General features: G+C 38.6%; 1 protein-coding gene across 1 annotated transcript in view; it reads left to right on the top strand.

Annotated features, from left to right (window-relative positions):
- The first annotated feature begins 855 nt into the window (after window positions 1-855).
- The window catches only part of CENPI (centromere protein I), a 78,479-nt gene continuing 61,992 nt past the window's right edge, over window positions 856-17,342 (top strand). Inside the window, exons 1-5 of the mRNA XM_047716135.1 lie at window positions 856-944; window positions 2,641-2,873; window positions 4,106-4,243; window positions 8,290-8,408; window positions 8,695-8,802. Coding sequence (XP_047572091.1) covers window positions 2,654-2,873; window positions 4,106-4,243; window positions 8,290-8,408; window positions 8,695-8,802 — 585 coding nt within the window. The 5' untranslated portion in view covers window positions 856-944; window positions 2,641-2,653. The remainder of the gene's footprint in view (window positions 945-2,640; window positions 2,874-4,105; window positions 4,244-8,289; window positions 8,409-8,694; window positions 8,803-17,342) is intronic.

Below are 17,342 nucleotides of genomic sequence, written 5' to 3'. Positions count from 1 at the left end.
TGTAGTCTTTCCCAATTATAACAACTTAATCTTTGATTTTTCATTTCTCCCTGATTGCAGTTTCCTTCTACAGTTTTGCTCAGTTCATGGGTATGTTTTGGCCTCAAAAAATCAGTGAGAGCCATTTAATTTACCTTTCCTCTTTAATTCCTACCTAGTAAGAGATTAAAGTAGGGACTAGGCTCAGGTCTCAAACTAAACCCTTGTTGCTGTTTCCGCCAGTTTCTTTTTAAGACTCATTGATTCCTCAAAGTTAGAAATCTGTATGTGTTGCCTTGTAGGTTACGTGAAAGGTGCCACATCTAGCTTAAGACGCAGGTTTTTGGCAAATCCTGGAAGATATGTATGCCCGCCCTCGGTGAAAAGAGGGCAGTTCCAGCCGTTCTTTCCTCCCACCCCGGAACTTTGCCTGGGAAAAGCGACGGCTTCAGAAGTCATAGACTCAATAACCTAAGTCTCTTGTTCAGCAAGAGATAAGCAGCCCTTATTGCGAAGTTTGCAGTTTCATATTTTCCTATAAAGTTCCGATACTTGAGGGTCAATCTGAGCAAAATTATCACTGTAATTACTCTTGTTAAATTCAGGAATAAGGACAGTAATTGCAGCAAAATACGCAAAATGACGAATGCGAACATTATTAGGACAGTGGAAACGCCAGCCAATCACCTAGCTCCAGCAGCAACGGTCTACAAGGGGCGGGTCCCCTACCCGCGGCGGGCGGGGCAAGAGATTCTCGGGATTGGATCTGCGTCAGCGTCGGCGCCCGCGCGCCTCCTCGCGCCGTTGAGTCGTAACCCAACCAATCAGGCTTCAGCAGAGCGCGCCGCTCCGCCTAGGGCAGCCTGGGTCTCTGAAGAAGCGCATGCGCGGGGCGGGACCCGCTCTTTTGAATCCGAGAGGCGGCGTTCGGATTCCTGAGGCTTTGCGACTGAGGAGTGTGTTAGGTGAGGTACTTTTACTTTTAAAGACCGCGCGAAGTGGGGACTCTCAGAGCAGAGGGACTCTCCTGATTTCTGAGCAACTCTTCTGCAAGATGTGGCAGGGATCGGGCTTTTTCCCCAGCTCAGATAACTGTCCATTGGGTCGGTCGTCCTGGCCGAGTTTGCTCTCTGCAGTGGCGGTCTGTGAGGGGCTGGGTTTCTGGGAGGCGATGGGACAGTTCAGCTGGATGGGGTGAGAAGCTGCTCTCCCGTCCTTCTTTTTTTGGACCCCCCAGGAAACTACTTGGAACTCGGAACCCCCCATTGGGTTAGATACACATATCGCTCTCAAGCTCTGGCCTCATGTTCTAGGGAGGTGTGATTGAGTAACTGTCATTCCAACGATTTCCTTAGTTTTTCCCATTTGAAGCCAAAACTTAAGTCTTTCTGGGTTCTTCTCTTTCCTTTTTCGTACATCCTGTTCTTTTATCACGGCCTTGCCCAGTATATCTCCAAAACGTATCAGTCATTTTTTACGTTGTCCACCGTAGTTCAGACTAGGCCTAGTTCAGACTACAGTCATATTTCTTCTGGACTGGTGAAGGCTTTTAAATTTTAACTAATTACTTTTTAAAAAAGATTTTATTTATTTATATGACAGAGAGAGACAGCGAGAGACGGAATACAGGCAGCCGCTTAATCGACCGAGTCACCCAGACGCCCCCAGACGAATTTTTTAAAAAGCCTTCAGGGCACTTGGGTGGCTCAGTGTGTTAACCATCTGCCTTCGGCTCAGGTCATGATCCCAGAGTCCTGGGACTGAGTCCTGCATGGGGCTCCCTGCTCAGCTGGGAGCCTGCTTCTTCCTTTCCCACTCCCCCTGCTTGTATTCCCTCTCTTGCACTCTCTCTCTCTGTCAAATAAGTAAGTAAAATCTTTTTAAAAAAATAAAAAAGTAAAAAAATAAAAATAAAAATTCGTCTGTTTTCACTCCTCGACTCCCAACATTCTGTTCTCCACACTGCAGCTAGAAAGTCTTAAATCAGATGGTGTCACTCTCCTCTCTCACACTCCTCCCACCCTACCCCCATAAGTTTCAGGAGATCCGAGACCTTGACTGTTTTATTTTATCCTTAGTAACTAAAACTGTGCTTTGTTTTTGATGATGTTCAATAATTATTTACTGAATAAATGACTTAATTAATGGGGAATGATTCTGTTGTGAGAGTCCTTGGTTTGGTCACCAGTTTCACTTTTGAACTAAGCTGTTTTAACTTAGCACTCATGAAGTGAAGAGTGTAAAGACTAAAAACAAAATCAAGGGGGGGGTGGAGAAAAATAGGAGTGAGTGGAAAAAGTAAGATTGAATGTATGAAATGGAGTAGTTTTGGACTTGATTTTGTGGTAGAGCCATTTTAAGAGAACTTGCTATGTTGCTTGTGCTTGATTTTTTTCCACAAGAAGTCCTGTTCAACTGGTGAGTATTACCCTGGAGAGTTGTTTCTCCCTATTCCTGTTTAGGTCAAGGGCATCTGTGAAAGTTAGCCTTTTTGTTGCCTGGATGGTTGTTAGGGTTTTTGTGTTTGTGTGTGTCTGTATTATTTGTATCCTAGGTATTGTGTACTAACTGTTGGGAACACAAAGCAGATATGCTTCCTGTCTTTGTGGAGTAAAAAGGGATGGTTTGTTTAATGGTAACTTGACACTTGTTTCTGTATAGAGCATGTGCAATAATGTCATCCCAAAAGAGAGTTAAGGACTCTCAGGCTCAAAAGAGGACTTCCCAAGTTAGTGATAGTTATCAGACTAATCTGGCGGGGGAAGAAAAAGAAGACCTGGATGACTCAAAGTGCAACTTGAATGATGAACAAGACAATCCACCAGAGGATTATGGACATGCTGATGATCAAGGAGAAGATGCTCTGCAAATAGCAGTGAGATACTTTGAGAAGGGTAAGACAGATAATTTTCCTTATGAAAGTTCTATTGCTGTAAAAATGTCCTAGACTTTTTCTTATGGATTTTTATTTTTATTTATTTTTATTTTTTTTAAGATTTTATTTATTTATCTGACAGAGAGAGATCACAAGCAGGCAGAGAGGCAGAGAGAGAGGAGGAAGCAGGCTCCCTGCTGAGCAGAGAGCCTGACGCGGGGCTCGATCCCAGGATCCTGAGATCATGACCTGAGCCGAAGGCAGCGGCTTAACCCACTGAGCCACCCAGGCGCCCCTCTTATGGATTTTTAAAGGAGAGCATATTTTTGCTCAATTTATGCTTTTCTTTATTTAATAGGCATTTATTAAGTGCTTCCTAATATCAGTATGCTGGGTACTGGGGATACAACAACAAAGAAAATTCTTGGCAAGGTAGTTTCCAAGCTGTTGCACATTGGGATTATCTCGGAATCTTTTTTTTTTTTTTTAAGATTTTATTTATTTATTTGACAGACAGAGATCACAAGTAGACAGAGAGGCAGGCAGAGAGAGAGAGAGAGAGAGAAGGTGGGGGGGAAGCAGGCTCCCTGCTGAGCAGAGAGCCCGATGCGGGGCTCCATTCCAGAACCCTGGGATCATGACCTGAACTGAAAATAGAGGCCGTAACCCACTGAGCCCCCCAGGAACCCCTTATCTCGGAATCTTTAAAAAACACTGATGCCTGGCATCCACTGTAAGACATTCTGTTTTTATTGGCATGGAATGCAGTCTGAGCATCAGGATTTTTAAAAGGCTCCCTGGGTGATTCCAATTTCAGCGAAGTTTGGGAACTACGGTCCTAGTATTTAATCTGCTTATAGTCTAAGTTCAGTACTTTTAGTTAGTTTAGAGCAGACATGCCAGGGCATGGTTCAGTTTTCCTTACTGACGGTGCTATTCCTCTATTGCTGTTAAATATTCTAGAACTTTAAAGGCTTTGAAAGGTTTTGGGGAAGGCATTTTTAACATACATCTATTTGTTTAGGAGCACCTGGATGACTCAGTTGGTTAAGTGTCTGGCTCTCAATCTTAGCACATGTCTTGATCTCAGGGTTGTGAGTTCAAGCCTCATATTGGGTTCCATGGTGGGTGTAGAGCCTACTTTAAAAAAAAAAAAGCTATTTCTTTTAAGTATCCTAAGTTGTAACTGTTGGCGTTGAGGACTGAAAAAATTTTAAAGGTCCCACTATTTAATATTGTTCCTTTTTCCAGATTCCACTAAAACTTCACAGAGTAAAGATAAAATCTTGGAAAAGCACTTGAAAACTGTGGAAAATGTGGCGTGGAAGAATGGGTTAGCTCCAGAAGAAATTGATGTTCTATTAAATGTGGCACTCAATGGCAAATTTGGTATGATAAGGGGATACATTTGTCAGTTTGCTATTAATTTTGCCTTCCAGACTTTGAAATAGATTATTGGAATCAGTTGCAGTACTTTATTTGTATTATTTTCTTCATAAAACCAATCTGGTAAGATCATAAAGTGGGCCTTTTTTTGTGTTTAAGTTATCTTATGAACCAGAAGTTTCTGTGTACATATACTGAGAATGGTTAGTTATTACCTGTCTTTACAAATAGAATGTATAGACTCTTGTCACCAAATACATGGGAGTCATTTTTAGTATTTCTCTTAAGAAGCATAGATAAGACAGCTTAAGAGATCACTTAGTCTCTTTCATTGCTTTTAGGATCACTTACTATGGCAAGTCCCTTTTGAAACTGTCTCCATTCCATTGTGTTTGACCTTAACAGTAAAGATGCTTTTTGTTTTGTGGAAATGCTTCCTTTCCTGTTCTAAGTGCCTTGGGGAGGACTTAATGGAGAGGGAGAGGTTCTTAGAAAGAAAGAACACCTGGCCAGTATTATTATTTATTTTTTCAGACTCAGAAGGTATTTTAGGCCTTGAACATCTATCCTCATTTTAAAGGCGAGGAAACAGAGACCCAGGGTTGTTAAAGAGACTTGTTTAATGTCAGAGCTAGAACTGAGGAGCTCAGGTCTCCTAACTCCCCTTCTAGTGTTTATACCGCATCATACTGCTACTGGGTTTTCTACTGTTTTTTTTTTTTTTTTTTGAAATATTAAGACATTTATCAAAACTGGATGATTTATATACTCTTTCCTAGGTCTTGCATATTGGGTTCCTTTGTGTATACCCTAACATCATGTTTTGCAGGGGTGTGTGTTTTAAAGCAATAACACATTACTAGCCGAATTCAAAATATGACTCTCAGGTATTTTAGTTCTCTACTTTTACTAGATTAGTTCTCTGTGTTTTCCTACAAAGTGAAATTTGAATTGGCTCTTATAAGTGGTTTCAGATTGTTTGGTTCTGTTATCTTCCCAGGAACCCATGTTTAACTGATGAGTGTCTATTGAGAATTTTCTCCCTTCTCTTAAAACATGTATGGGATATACAAGTGTTTTCTATATTGGAATTTCTCTTTTTTGATATCTCAGAAATGAATGGTTAAAAGGTTTTCATGATGTTTACCAGGTCTTGTGGCAAATGCATGCCTCAGCTTTGGAAGCTTATATATGACAATTTTAAACATAATCTCTGGCTTTTTATTCTTACTTTTCATTTTTCCCTTAAGCTGGAATTGGTGATGTCAGATAGGGCCCCCTTAATTGTTTATCTCCTTTAAGTTATTTCTGTGATATCTTCCATCACCACTGTATCTTTACCTGTAGATCTTTTGCTAAGTTTAAATTCATATTCAGGGGCAGGTGTGTTTGAAATGTCATATTAAGTACAAAAGGACTTCAGACACTTTAGAAGTTATAAAGTCACTGGGAAGTTAAGTATTGAGTCTGTATTGAATTCACCCCTTGAATTTGGTACATGTGTGAAGTGTTAGTGGTCAGACTGTTTTAAGCTTTAGAAGGGTTAGGGGATGGGAGTGGGGGAAAAAAAGAAAATGAAAACAAGAAACCATAGTGGAATACAGAAATTTTTATTCTTATGATTCATTACCTGCCATTACTGCTTTCTTCCTTCTCTGCAGGATGATGGGGTAGAAACTGAGAATGTATGTATCATGAACAAATTTAGAGATCTAATGTACAGCATGATGATTATAGTTAATAATACTGTATTGAATACTGGAAATTTGGTAAGAGAGTAGATTTCAGGCGCCCTCACCACACAAAAAATGGTAACAACGTGAGGAGATAATATGTAAATTAGTGTGGCTGTAATAATCGTTTCCACTATGTATATGTATATCATATCACGTACATCTGAAATATAAATTTTACTTTTTATTTTATTTTTAAAAATTTTTAAAATTTAATAGCATTTATTGAGTCTATAATATATAGCATTGAGCTAGGAAATCTGGAACATCCTACTTATCCTTGACTGGATAATAATAGTAGATACAGTTCCTTGGGAAATTACTATCTCATAGTCAGTCATAGGCTGAGTGATGGACATTTACCATTTCACAACCCTAGGAGGTAGATACTTTATCCCCATTTTACTTATAGAAAAGCCAAGGCTCAGGTGGCTGAAGAACCTTGTCTAAGATCACACAGCTTGTCAAGATGTGTAGCTAGAGTTCTTTTCTTTTCTTCTTGATTTTAGGTAGATTTTTTTTGTTTGTTTTACGTTTGGCAAAGTTTATTCATTTTTCTTTTTAAAGATTTTATTTGTTGGAGAGAGAGAGTGCGAGCACGCACAAGTAGTGGGAGCAGCCGGCAGAGGGAGAAGCAGGCTCCCTGCTGAGCGGGAAGCCCTATGCGATGCAGAATTTGATCCAAGGACCCTGGGATCCTGACCTGAGCCAAAGGCAAACGCTTAACCTACTGAGCCACCCAGGCTTGCCTACACACTTTTTATTTCAAAAATAAAAAAATAAAGAGAAGTCTTTACCCTCAGGGGGAAAAAGATGTGTATAAGATGTTTCTGAGAATGCTACTTGCAGGCAAAGTTAAGATCAGTGCTATTTCAGTGAGTGGATGTGATTGTCATGCTATAATACATATAAAACAGTGTTTAAAGACACATATATTTATAAGAATGCTACTTGCAGAACTTGAGAACAGTATTATTATAGCGAATGGATGTGATCAGCACACTGTAATGCACGTTAAACAGTGGTTAAAGATGTACGGATCCAATATGTTTTTGAGAATTCTATTTGCATGAGAAGTTGAGAACAATGTTTTTTCAGTGAGTGGTTGTGATCACCACATTATAATGTAAATGAAACAATGCTTACATACAAAAAATATTGATGAGATATACATTTAATTCTTGAAGACTTAATAAGCAGAAATTGATACAGGGTGTATAAAAAGTTATTTCCAACATCACTTCTATTACCAGATGGGAGAATTCCATGGAAGCCCAGAGAGTATGATGGAAAGATTGGACCAGTATAAAATATTATTACTGCTAGCTAATTCCAAGAATAGCTATTCCATTCTGCTATCCTCCCCACTTTTTGGGAGGGATGGAGAATACAAATATATTTATTTAGTTTGTTTATTCTTAAATGAACCAGCTCATGCAAGATGTCTGTCAACAGTTTTAAATAAGTCAGAATCTATTGTGCCATTAAAAAATAATAACAAAATAAGAAATAATCTTGGGGTTCCTGGGTGGCTCAGTTGGCTAAGCATCCGACTCTTGGTTTTGGCTTAGGTCATTATCTCAGGGTCTTGGGATTGAGCTCCCTGTCAGCCTCTGCCGTCAGTAGGGAGTCAATTTGAGGATTTCTCTCCCTCTCACTCTGCCCTTCCCCTGCTCTGGCACACATATGCTCTCTCTCTGAAATAAATAAATAAATCTTTAAAAAAAACCTTGAAATTTTCTTAAGACTTTTTTTGAAGTATAATTCACATACCATAGAATTCACTCTTTTTTAAAGATTTTATTTATTTGACAGATCACAAGTAGGCAGAGAGGCAGGCAGAGAGAGAGGGGGAAGCAGGCTCCCTCCTGAGCAGAGAGCCCGATGTGGGGCTCGATCCCAGGACCCTGAGACCATGACCTGAGCCGAAGGCAGAGGCTTAACCCACTGAGCCACCCAGGCACCCCTGAATTCACTCTTTTAAAGCATGCAATTCAGGATATTTTTTAGCTTATTCACAGAGTTGTACAACCATCACCACTCTCTAATTCCCAAACATATTCATCATGCCAAAAAGAAACCTTGTAGGCATCCTTCCTTTTTAAATAGAAATACAGAGCCTAAGAATTTGCTTTATTGTTATATTAGAACTTAAAGATACATTTTTGTTTGAAACTGTTTTGTAAAGATGATAAGAGATATCAAATACTACTTTTTTATTGCCTTTAGTATAGTGAGATTTTAGGACTAAGTGAATAATAGTAAAGGAACAATCAAGTTTCTAAAATGTAGTTTAATTTGGAGTTTGCTTTCTAGGGAGTGCTGTAAACACTCGGATATTGAAGTGTATGATTCCAACAACTCTAATAGCAGAAGATTCTGTGGTTAAGGCGGTCTCCTGGCTTTGTGTGGGCAAGTGTTCTGGTAGCACCAAGGTAATCTTTTTAAACAGTTTGATGATAAGCCCTTCAGAACCACTTAAGGGCTGGCAAGGAAAAGCCACTTATAGAGTAATGGCAGTGGCCTTTTGTGCGAAGGCTGTAGTTTTGGAACAATATAGCTTGATGCAGGGACTTTGCTCAAGCAGAAATTTTTACTGAGAAATAAAACCTATTATCCTACTTTGTGTTAGAAGCTTCTAAAACAGCCCTGAGTGGGGAATTAAGCTCTCTCTTGTGCCAGTTATATTTCTCTAAAGATAAGCATTTTGTCTCTCAATAGGTACTTTTTTATCGTTGGCTGGTTGCGATGTTTGACTTCATTGATCACAAGGATCAAATTAACTTGCTCTATGGCTTCTTTTTTGCTTCATTGCAAGATGATGCACTGGTAAGTAAAAACTGGACAACATCATGTATCAGTCAAATGACATGTTCTTGTATGTTGATGTACCATGTATACTTCAAAGAGTCACACAATGCATTTTTCCTTATTTTAAAATATATCAAACATATAGAAAAGGAGAAAGCATAACATAACAAACACCCTTGCACCTCTCATATTAACAAATAAAATGTTTTTATCATATTTATTTATATCTTCTTTTAAGGAAATAAAAATGTTATGGATAGAATTGACTCCACATTGGAGTCTCTGCTAATTTAGAGCAATGATTGCCATCTTTTCTCTCTAAAACCACTTCAACAGGTCCTATGGGTCACTTATTCTACATTTTCTTGATTAACACTGCAAAAACCTCATCACAATTAATGAGAAAGAGAGGATTGCTTTTGATGAGATGCCAATGGGCTGATTTTGATTAAATAGCATAATTATTCCCATTGAAAACATTAATAACTCTAAGAAATCAATCTATTGTCCACCTGGAAGACAAGACGTTCAAGGACCATCAGTAGTTCATAGACCATGTGAATCATTCATCTAACCAAATTCCTCTTGCCTTTGGAAAGGGAATTCATTCATTGATTTCATTTTTTTTTAAAGATTTTATTTATTTATTTGACAGAGAGAGCTCACAAGTAGACGGAGAGGCAGGCAGAGAGAGAGAGAGAGGGGGAAGCAGGCTCCCTGCTGAGCAGAGAGCCCGATGCGGGACTTGATCCCAGGACCCTGAGATCATGACCTGAGCCGAAGGCAGCGGCTTAACCCACTGAGCCACCCAGGCGCCCCCATTGATTTCATTTTTAAAAACTGATGTTTTCACTCTGTTTGTTAAATTGTACTAGGTGCTGTAGAAGACTCAAAGTGCTGGGGCACCTGGGTAGCACAGTTGGTTAAGTGTCTGACTTGATCTCAGCTCAGGTCTTGATCTCAGGGTTGTGAGTTCACGCCCCTCGTTGGGCTCCACACTGGGTGTGGAGCCTACTTTAAAAAAAAAAAAGTTTAGGGGCACCTGGGTGGCTCAGGGGGTTAAAGCCTCTGCCTTCGGCTCAGGTCATGATCTCAGGGTTCTGGGATCGAGCCCCACATGGGGCTCTCTGCTCAGCAGGGAGCCTGCTTCCCTTCCTCTCTCTCTGCCTGCCTCTCTGCCTACTTGTGATCTCTATCTGTCAAATAAATAAATAAAATCTTAAAAAAAAAAAGTTTAGCAGAGTGTCTGTATTCCAGGGTTTTTAATCCAGTTGGTAGATTAAGGAAAGCATGTAAAATTAAATAAACAACTCAGAAGTTAAATTATCAAAGACAGTATATGATAATGTGAGGATAGTAATTGTGGTGATATTTCCAGGAAGGAAGAGAGCACTGTAAACCAATGATTAGAAAAAGTATAATAAAGTATTTGGGCATTGAGCTAGGCCTTGAGGTGGAATAGGATTTAAGATTTGATAAAAGGAAATAATATTTTATGTAATGGGAATATTTCAAGCAAAGTTGTGAACTGTCTAAATTTTGTTTCCAGAGACCTTAAATAGATCAGACTGACTTACAGTTGTCAGGGAGTGGTGGAAGGTAAGGCTGAAAAGGTTAGATGAGGAAAGATTGTAGAGGTCTTTGAAGGTGATGCTAGCTGATTTGAACTTTAGCCTCTATCCATTGGGGGAAATCACATAATTTTTGGGCAGAACATGTTGAAAGCAGAATTGTAAGGAAGTTGTGTTTAGTAATGCCAAACAATATGAATAAGGAGAGAGGCTAGTGTTGGGAAAAATAGGAGACTAACATGATAATCCAGGTATAACATGATGAAGTCCTAGACTAGCAGTTCTCAAATTTGATCTGTGGACCTCTTGCGGCTCCCTGATACAGGAGTTCTGAGAGGTCAAAATTATTTTCATAGCAATATCAAGATATTATCTGGTATTTTCATTGAGTTGACATTTGCACTGATAGCGCTAAAGTAGTGGTGAATAAAACTGCTGGTGCCTTAGCAAGAATCAGGGCAGTGGGGCCAAACTGTATTAATGGTCATTTTATTCTTCACTATAGTTTAAAAAAAAAAAAGCTAGTTTCTCTCAGTGTCCCAAATGAAGCAGTAAAAATTCATTAATTTTATTAAATTTCAGCCTTTGAGACATGTCTTTAATATTCTGTGTGATAAAGTGGGGAGTACAAATAAATCCCTTCTGTATACTAAACTGCAGTTGTCCTCAGGAAAAGCACTTGTGTTATTGAGTTGTGAGCTAAACTAGCTGCTTTCTTCATGGAATACCATTTTTACTTGCAAGAATGACTGACGTATAAACTATGATTATCCAGACATGGGTATTTGGCAGATGTTTTTTTCAAAAATGAAAAGCCAGCCTGTCATTTCAAAGAAAACAACTCACAGTATTTGTTGCCAGTGATAAGATTTGAACTTTCAAGTGAAAATTATGAGTTTGGAAAATTTGTATCTACCACTATGAACTTGACAACTTCCCAATACTTAAACTTTTCAAATGAAATTGGTAACAGTATTAATGAATGTGATTTTTAGATATTGTATAATGAAATGTGTCAATATTTGGAAGGTTGGTGTAACTCAATGAACCCATATTTTCCAGATGACCAAGTATGATGTTGTAAAATTATGCATGGGTAAAAGATCAATTCACAATGAAAGATATATCAATGAATTTTATGTATGTATGTGTGTATTTAACATTTTTTTCAGTAGACTTTAATTTTATATAGCAATGAACTGTAAGGGAATAGTACAAAGAGAGTCCATTGGTAAGGTTTCAGATTCTACATTGTGGCTAATCCTTAAGAGACTACCATTTATCAAGACTAATACACAGTTTTCTGAAAAAGCTACTAAAATATTGCTTTCTTTTCCAACTACACATATCTGTGTGAGGCTGGATTGTCTTCATGTACTTCAATTAAAACAACATAGCAGGTTTAGTGCTAAAGCAGAGAATCCAGCTGTATTCTATTAAGTCAGAAACATTAAATAGAATTTAGAAATGTAAAACTATGTTACTCTAGTCTTTTTTTGGAAAATATAGTTTTTCATCAAATATGTCATGTTAACATGTAATGGGTTTATTATTTTTTAATGGATTAATAAGCATTTTTAAGTTTCTCAGGGCAAATTGGGGGAGAAGTTATAAAGGAAGAATTGACAGGATCTGATCCCTAAACTGGATTAAGGGAAGGGTCAAGAGATAAAGATCTGAGGTTTTTAAGTCAATATGGCCCAGAATGATGGTATCTTTGACCATAAAAGGAAGTTTGTGAGAAGAAGGTAGTTTTGGAAGCCATATAATATATTTGGATAGATGTACAAAGGTCACAGGGTATCCTGTAGAAGTTCACTTAATGAATATTAACTATGTACTATGCCTGACAGTGAATTTAGTATTGGAAATGGAAATATGAGTAAGTCATAATAAATAATTTATGTGAGGCCTATATGCCAGGTACTAGGTGCTTTATATACACAGTTATTTTATCAACTCTAAGATGCCATCAGTTATAAGATGCATCTTTATCTTATGAACCACTACAAAATAGTACTGTCATTGAAACTCTCAGATGGCATCAATTATAAGATTATTATTTTCAGAGATGTTAAAATGTAAAAAAAAAAGTGTTAGACTATGTAAAGTATTTTTTTTTCTGGTCCTGGCATTCTGGAAGTTCTTTGTGTTCTGACACCAGTATTCTTTAGAAATTATTTATTGAGGTTCTCCTGCCTGGCTCAGTCAGTAGAACTCAGTAGCAACTCTTGATCTTGGGGTCGTGGGTTCAAGCCCCATGTTTGGTGTAGAGCTTACTTTTTAAAAAATATTTATTGAGCACCTACTAGTTTCTGTACTTATGCTGTCCAGAATGGTAGCCATTAATTTCATGTGACTAGTGAACAATGGAAATATGGCTGGGCCAAACTGACATGTGTTGTAAGTACAAAATACACACTTGATAAAATGTGGTTTTAACCCATTTAAACCTCTTGGCAACCTTATGAAGTATACACTTCTATCCCTATTTTATTTTATTTTTTTAAAGATTTTATTTATTTGTCAGAGAGAGAGAGCACAAGCAGGGGGAGCAGCAGGCAGAGGGAGAAGCAGGCTCCCTGCTGAACAAGGAGCCCAATGTGGGACTCAATTCCAAGACCCTGGGATCATGACCTGAGCCAAAGGCAGACGCCTAACTGACTGAGCCACCCAGGCATCCCTAACCTGGAAGATCTTTTAAATGTAGCAGGGGAGAAGATAAGTACAGTGTGATAAATCCTATGATAGAATACACAGGGTTCTGTGAGAGTATAGAGAAGTAGCAAAATAAGACTAGCAATCCGAGTTAAAACTATAGGAATTTAGGAGCGCCTGGGTGGCGCAGTGGGTTAAGCCTCTGCCTTTGGCTCACCTCATGGTCTCAGGGTCCTGGGATCGAGCTTCGCATCCGGCTCTCTGCTCAGCAGGGAACCTGCTTCCCTCCTCTCTCTGCCTGCCTTTCTGCCTAATTGTGATTTCTCTCTCTGTCAAATAAATAAACAAAATTTTTAAAAAAATTTCTTAAAAACTATAGGAATTTGCTCTCTATAGGAAGAGAGATACCTCTCCTGACAAGCAAAAAGGGTGGGCGTTGATGGTAATAAATGTGTGGGTCAATAAGGGATACAATTGAGGGAGTTCCTGCGTAGTGGTCTTGGTGATATTTCTTTCATTTTTTTCACTCAAGTAGGAGGCAAAGTCTTCTGCTAACAATGAGGAGGGGATGATAAAAAATATATATATTTTAAAGATTTTATTTATTTATTTATTTCACAGATACAGATAACAAGTAGGCAGAGAGGCAGGCAGAGAGAGAGAGAGAGGAGGAAGCAGGCTCCCTGCTGAGCAGAGAGCCCGATGTGGGGCTTGATCCCAGGACCCTGGAATCATGACCTGAGCCGAAGGCAGAGGCTTTAACCCACTGAGCCACCCAGGTGCCCCAGGATGATAAAATATATTTGAGGGGACAGTATAAATTTTGAAATAGCTCCTGATGGAGATGGGAATAGGAGATGATTAAAGACAAGTTTTGAAGGCCCAGATGTGATTAGAGAACATGGATATGTGATATTACTAACATGCAAGGACAGGCAGTCCCTCTAGGGTTGGACAAGGATGCATGAGAGTGATTGGGTTGAAGGACCAGGGAGTTGAGACTGAAAAGGGAAGAAGGTGAAGACAGAAGATGGCAGATTGGGAACATACACATACAGCTGAGGTTTGGGATGCCTTGGTGATTGTCACAGTATGTAGTGGCATTAAAAGATGGACTAATACAAAATTATAGCTTTGAAGTTTAAGATTTCAGGAGGGGATGGTTCAATGTAATGACAAGATTCAGAGTGACCATGGGGTGAGAGTTGTTGAAGTAGAGTGAGGAAATGAAGATTACTGGAACTGAAAATTTCTGTGTTCTTATGGATTTGTTGTTGCTACCCATCTACCAATTACTGAATGAAAATGTTGAAAATCTCCCACTGTGAAGTATTTGTCAATTTTTCTTCAAAGTTTTGTCAATTTTTGCTATATATTTTGCATCTGTTATTAGGTATGTACACAGGGTTTTCTTACACTTCTGATGAATCAAACCTGTGATCATGGAGTAACTCTGTTGTTAGAAATGCTTTTTGTTTAGTCTGTTTTGTATGGGATTGACATTACTACTCTGGCTTTATTTTGGCTGGTAGCTACTTGGTATATTTCCATCGTTTAGGGTTTTATTTAGTCTTCTTTTGTCCTCATGTCTTAGATGCCTCTTTTTTTAATATTTTATTAATTTATTTAACTGACAGAGATCACAAGTAGGCAGAGAGGCAGGCAGAGAATGAAGGGGAAGCAGACTCCCTGCTGAGCAGAAAGCCCGATGTGGGGCTCGAGCCCAGGACCCTGAGATCATGACCTGAGCGGAAGGCAGAGGCTTAACCCACTGAGCCACCCAGGCATCCCATAGATGCCTCTTTTAAATAGCATATAACTAGATTTTATTTTTAAATCCTGTTTGAGGATTTTTCCTTAACCTGGATAATTAGTTTATTTACCTATGTAGTGATTATTGAAATAATAGGAACAAATTCAAATATCTTTAAAAAAATTTTTTTTTTCAAATCTCTTATTTTGAGCTTTCTAAATGATCTGCTTTTTTTCTGCCTTTTCCCTTATTTCTCTCTTACTTTTGGATTGATTCCCCCTATTCTAGTTTGGAAGTAAGTTATACATTCTGTATATGTTCCTTTAGGTGTTACTGTGAGTATTTTAATATGCTAAATATTTAATGTAAAAATGTACATCACTCTTCTTACTATTTTTCTTTTAGCAGATTTAGTTATTTTTCATAGAATATGTCAATTATGCTAGCATGTCATGGGTATATTATTTTTTAATGAATTATTAAACATAAAAATTTCTCTCAGTTTAATTTTTTTTTAATTTTTAAATTTTTTTTATAAACATATAATGTATTATTAGCCCCAAGGGTACAGGTCTGTGAACCGCCAGGTTTACACACTTCACAGCACTCACCATAGCACATACCCTTCCCAGTGTCCATAACCCCACCACCCTCTCCCGACCCCTTTCCCCCCAGCAACCCTCAGTTTGTTTTGTGAGATTAAGAGTCTCTTATGGTTTGTCTCCCTCCCGATCCCATCTTGTTTCATTTATTCTTTTCCTACCCCCCAAACCCGCCACGTTGCATCTCCACTTCCTCATATCAGGGAGATCATATGATAGTTGTCTTTCTCTGATTGATTTATTTCGCTTAGCTTAATACCCTCTAGTTCCATCCACGTCATTGCAAATGGCAAGATTTCATTTCTTTTGATGGCTGCATAGTATTCCATTGTATATATACTCCATATCTTCTTTATCCATTCATCTGTTGATGGACATCTAGGTTCTTTCCATAGTTTGGCTATTGTGGACATTGCTGCTATAAACATTCGGGTGCATGTGCCCCTTCAGATCACTATGTTTGTATCTTTAGGGTAAACGCCCAGTAGTGCAATTGCTGCATCATAGGGTAGCTCTATTTTCAACTTTTTGAGGAACCTCCATGCTGTTTTCCAGAGTGGTTGCACCAGCTTGCATTCCCACCAACAGTGTAAGAGGGTTCCCCTTTCTCCACATCCTCGCCAGCATCTGTCATTTCCTGACTTGTTAATTTTAGCCATTCTGACTGGTGTGAGGTGGTATATCATTGTGGTTTTGATTTGTATTTCCCTGATGCCGAGCGACGTGGAGCATTTTTTCATGTGTCTTTTGGCCATCTGGATGTCTTCTTTGCAGAAATGTCTGTTCATGTCCTCTGCCCATTTGTTGATTGGATTATTTGTTCTTTGGGTGTTGAGTTTGCTAAGCTATTTATAGATTTTGGATACTAGCCCTTTATCTGATATGCCGTTTGCAAATAACTTCTCCCATTCTGTCAGTTGTCTTGTTTTTCTTGACTGTTTCCTTTGCTGTGCAGAAGCTTTTGATCTTGATGAAGTCCCAATAGTTCATTTTTGCCCATGCTTCCCTTGCCTTTGGCGATGTTCCTAGGAAGATGTTGCTGCGGCTGAGGTCGAAGAGGTTGTTGCCTGTGTTCTCCTCAAGGATTTTGATGGATTCCTTTCCAACATTGAGGTTCTTCATCCATTTTGAGTCTGTTTTCATGTGTGGTGTAATGAAATGGTTCAGTTTCATTTTTCTGCATGTGGCTGTCCAATTTTCCCAACACCATTTGTTGAAGAGGCTTTTTTCCATTGGACATTCTTTCCTGCTTTGTCGAAGATTAGTTGACCATAGAGTTGAGGGTCTCTTTCTGGACTCTCTATTCTGTTCCATTGATCTATGTGTCTGTTTTTGTGCCAGTACCGTACTGTCTTGATGATGACAGCTTTGTACTAGAGCTTGAAGTCCGGAATTGTGATGCCACCAACTTTGGCTTTCTTTTTCAATATTCCTTTGGCTATTCGAGGTCTTTTCTGGTTCCATATAAATTTTAGGATTATTTGTTCCATTTCTTTGAAAAAAATGGATGGGATTTTAATAGGGATTGCATGAAATGTGTAGATTGCTTTAGGTAGCATAGACATTTTCACAATATTTGTTCTTCCAATCCAGGAGAATGGAACAGTTTTCCCTTTCTTTGTGTCTTCCTCAATTTCTTTTCATGAGTACTTTATATTTTTCTGAGTATAGATTCTTTGCCTCTTTGGTTAGGTTTATTCCTGGATATCTTACGGTTTTGGGTGCAATTGTAAATGGGATCGGCTCTTTAATTTCTCTTTCTTCTGTCTTGTTGTTGGTGTAGAGAAATGCAACTGATTTCTGTGCATTGATTTTATATCCTGACACTTTACTGAATTCCTGTACAAGTTCTAGCAGTTTTGGAGTGGAGTCTTTTGGGTTTTCCACATATAGTATCATATCATCTCTGAAGAGTGGTAGTTTGACTTCTTCTTTGCCTATTTGGATGCCTTTAATTTCCTTTTTTTGTCTGAT

The sequence above is a fragment of the Lutra lutra genome, chromosome X (assembly GCF_902655055.1).
Source record: "Lutra lutra chromosome X, mLutLut1.2, whole genome shotgun sequence".
In the NCBI taxonomy this organism is placed as follows: domain Eukaryota; kingdom Metazoa; phylum Chordata; class Mammalia; order Carnivora; family Mustelidae; genus Lutra; species Lutra lutra.
This window is presented reverse-complemented; position numbering and strand designations above follow the sequence as displayed.